The 4,193-nt window shown below is 35.2% G+C and overlaps 1 protein-coding gene across 1 annotated transcript; it reads left to right on the top strand.

Moving 5' to 3' along the window:
* Positions 1-777: 777 nt before the first annotated feature.
* LOC138187613 (alpha-ketoglutarate-dependent dioxygenase alkB homolog 4-like) lies at positions 778-2,201 on the top strand (the record flags this gene model as incomplete). The annotated part of the gene is made up of 4 exons (XM_069128566.1): positions 778-903; positions 1,184-1,276; positions 1,392-1,822; positions 2,042-2,201. Coding segments are annotated over 4 exons (801 nt in total), but the record flags the coding sequence as incomplete, so codon positions are not given.
* Between the last annotated feature and the right edge of the window lie 1,992 nt (positions 2,202-4,193).

Here is a 4,193-nt window from a genome sequence, read left to right as displayed (position 1 = left end):
TCCGTAACCGTCCGCGATCCTGATCACGTCGCCTTTTTCCGCGTAATCACTAGACTGAAGGACCGACGACACATTGATGGGCCGCTTGGCCCATTGAAGTTTCCCGACCCTTTCGGCCTGTCGGCACTTAGGCTCTCTCGCAAAATTGTTTATAGTTCACCCGATATTTCTTAGACAATCTGACCACGATACTACAATAGTTTATATGTTTCAAATTAATAGTTTAAATGTTAATAAATTAATCCATTGAATTAGTTAATAAATTAATAGTAAATTGTTAGAAAAGAATAGTTTAAATGTTGTAAATTAATAGCTTGAATCTTACAAATTAATAACACAAATGTTGTAAATTGATAATTTAATTCGAAAAAGTTCAATTCTTCGATGTTCATTGTACGATGGTTGAAACACAAATGACATCGCACGAAAGTCGTGTGTTCCTTGTATACCTGTTGGTATACACTTGGCAATGTGCTAATGTTCTGTCAAAAGAAGATTGTAAAAAGATTATCAGTTGAAAAGTTTATTATAAAGGCATTATTATAAACGAGGAGATTTATAGTCGATAGTAAATTATTCTAGTAATTTCGAATAAAGTTAACACGTATAGAAGACCCAACCAACGTATTACCCTTCTTATGCTATCGCATCGACATTGTCCTTTAGTTCCCTGACTTTCACGTACTATGTGTCTAAAATATGTATACATATGTACATATGAATATAGTTCGAAATATTATATATATATTTATAATATTTAGGATTATAATATTTTAGAAATGTTCCAGTTATGTATATTGTCCAAACTGTGACAAATCGTGGCCTGGTTGGGATGCTGATCTTTACAAAAATCATCCGTATCATCGAGGAACAGCCATAGAATTTCCTGGTGTATATATAAAGGTATTTACTTACCTGTATCCGATACATCCTTCCATTATTTAATTTCTAATTCATGGTAATATTATTCGTTAATTTTCCCTTTCAAACTAATTTACATTTAAGAATATAACAAGAGATTATCAACCATCAATTATAAAAAAAGAAGTAAGATTTTTTAGTGAAGAGAACTTGATAAAAAGTATTGTTAGAATAATAATTTTATTATTATTATTTATATTTGAGATAATATTCGTAAGAAATTAATATTAACCTATTGTTTTATATTCACTTTTATACAAAGCTAGATTTTCTAAATCCTTGGGAAATTAATTCATTGAAGAACGCGCTTGAAAAAATACCTTGGGAAGTTTCTCAGAGTGGAAGAAGGAAACAGGTATTTCAAACAGTATAATATATAACTACATTTATTATTATAAAATTTTGAGATATCGATAAAGTTTATTAATAGATAAGATAGGAAGATTTAAGACATAATTTAAAAACTCCAGAATTTTGGTCCAAAATGCAACTTCAAGAAAAGAAAGCTTCAGTTGGGTTCCTTTGATGGTTTTCCAAAGTCTACTCAATTTGTGCAACAAAAATTTTGCCAAGTACCCATGCTTAATAATTTCCAAACGGTAGAACAATGTACTTTAGAGTATGATCCGCTACGAGGAGCTTCAATAGATCCACATATCGATGACTGCTGGATTTGGGGTGAAAGAATAGTTACTGTGAATGTCATGGGTAACTCAGTTTTAACAATGAGTCCTTACCATGGTCCAGATACAAAATATAATTTAGAAAGCGTTGCAGAGTATTCCACTATACTCGAAGGCTTCGAATTTGATACAAATGATAAAAATGAAAGTAATAAAGATATCGTTGTAAGGCTCCCAATGCCAGAGGGATCGCTTATGATTCTTTATGATAGTGCAAGGCAAGAAATTTTTCTTACAGACATGGCGAATTAGTACTTAAACATCTATATCGTATTATATTTCTGTAATTGTTTGGCAAATTTAGTTATACAATTATTTTAATTGTCAGGTACAACTTGAGAAAGTATTTTATAACATAGATAAAATAGAATATAATGAATGTGAATTTTATTGCATTATTTACATAATTACTAGATTCTCTTCTATATTTTTTGTAGGTATAAATGGGAACATTGTGTTTTAAGAGAAGATATAACTTCTAAGCGAATTTGTTTGGCTTATCGCGAATTAACTCCTCCATATTTATGCACCTCAACAAATAATGAAATAGTCAAAGAACTCTTAAAGAGAGCTTCGGTCTTTCAATGAAGTGTGACTAAGGTTAGAAAATAATTTATTCCAACAAAGTATGTAATATAAAATTTGTACGAAATATTTGTACGTTTCATTATGTATTATGAAAATATATTAGATCCTTCTATATATATATATATGTCGGGGTGAGATTGGAATTTTGGGCGCGTGACAATTCTTCACGTGAGTTATCCATTGTTTAACACAACTAAGATTATATTTTCACTTATACACAAGTCTGTTACAAAGATTAACAAATAATAAGTCTAGAGAATAATAAACTTAACAAATAATGAAGTTAGCGAAAAATATATTGAACGAATAATAAATTAAACAAATAATAAAGTTAGTGGATAATAAGTTGAACGGTTAGTAAGTCTAATAGGTAATAAAGCTAATGAGTAATACGTTTAACGGATAGTAAGTGCAATGAATAATATGGTTTACAAACAATAAGTTAATAATCGTTATAAACAATAATTTGAGTTCAAACGAATCCACGATCAACGGGATGACTCCTTACTAAGCGCAGACTGATCTTAAGCACAGAAGCACGACGTGTCACTCTCTAAAGCAGTCACAAGACGAATGCCAGTCTCGTGGAGATTTTTCTCCCCGTACGATTGCATTTTGTTTTCTATGCCCGTTTGGAAGCATCGAGAAGGTTCCAAACGCCGTTGCTAGGCACACTCGTTGGAAGCATCGAGAAAGTTCCAAACGCCGTTGCTAGGCAGTTTCTGCCTGGAGTTTTGATTACTAATACAATGTATGTCCCATTGCATCGGCACCTCCGAGGCAACATCACACGTGGCTAGGCCCGCTCTCGAGGTCGCATGCCGCCACAACCACATTTCTCGGAGAACACATACAACCACTCCAGACCTCCGTTAGATGAAACATCCATCCCGTGACCGTGGCTACGTTCGGCGACCAATTGTCGCCTCGAACCCAATCTTGATATCACAAATCTCTAACAATTACAGCTATGATAAAATCCAGGCTAGACTACTAGAAGATGTTCCCAAAATTTCCAAGGAACGGCTTCGGCTTTCCTTTCATCTCCGACATATATATATATATATATATATATATATATATATATATATATATATATATATATATAAGTAAATATAAGCATATATATATACACACATATATATCTACAGCTACAGTTTTATAGAAACGTAATAATAAATGAAATTAGATATCTACTATTAGGTATTTAATTTCTAAAAGAAACTGACGAAAAAAAGTATTAAATTTAGAGCAATATATAAAAATCGATCTTCATTAACAAGAAATGAAGAAGGGAACTAACCAACCTACGCGACGTACTCCCGTACACCAGATAACTCTAAGGTTCAGCGGAAAGCCCAAGCATTGACCTTCTCTCGATACCTGTCAAGTAGTCTGGATCTTATCACGGTCGATGGCACCGACCGATGATACTAGTGACCCAGCAAACAGGCCTGCAATTTAACACACTCCAACTGAAACAAGTGAGTACCCGGGGAGGGACCGCTGAACAGGATTACGAAGGCAAGAGGCCTCAACTGCACAGTGGGGTCCACTCACGAGGATGGACCGCTGAACAGGATTACGAAGGCATTACCCCAACTGAACAGTGGGGTCCCCCCGCCCGCGAGTTTTTCACTTAAACAGGATTACGGAGGACGTGAAATGCAGGTTTCTGTCCGAGTACCGAAGTACCAATCGGACAGTATTGCGGTCGCAAGTATCACCAGTGCGATGACAACTCCCGTGATTCGAGGCAAACGACGGGCAGTTTTCGAGCAGTTACTAACCACAGAGGTGTGCTTGGGGCGACTTACGAATCCAAAGATTTGTCCAGTGCACGTTGACCCGCACGTACCCGGAATACGCGCGAACGAGTACGTCACGCTACGGTTTGAAAGAACTGAGCGACCGTGAACCGATATATCATGGGAACAATTTTTCCAGTGTGGTAAGCGGGGGGATCAAGAGAGACGAGATCTTTATTTTTCGTTCCAAGAT

The sequence above is a fragment of the Bombus flavifrons genome, chromosome 15 (genome assembly GCF_040668555.2).
Source record: "Bombus flavifrons isolate JBK064 chromosome 15, iyBomFlav1_principal, whole genome shotgun sequence".
NCBI lineage: Eukaryota > Metazoa > Arthropoda > Insecta > Hymenoptera > Apidae > Bombus > Bombus flavifrons.
Note: the sequence above shows the minus strand (reverse complement) of the source record. Positions and strands in the feature narration are given on the sequence as shown.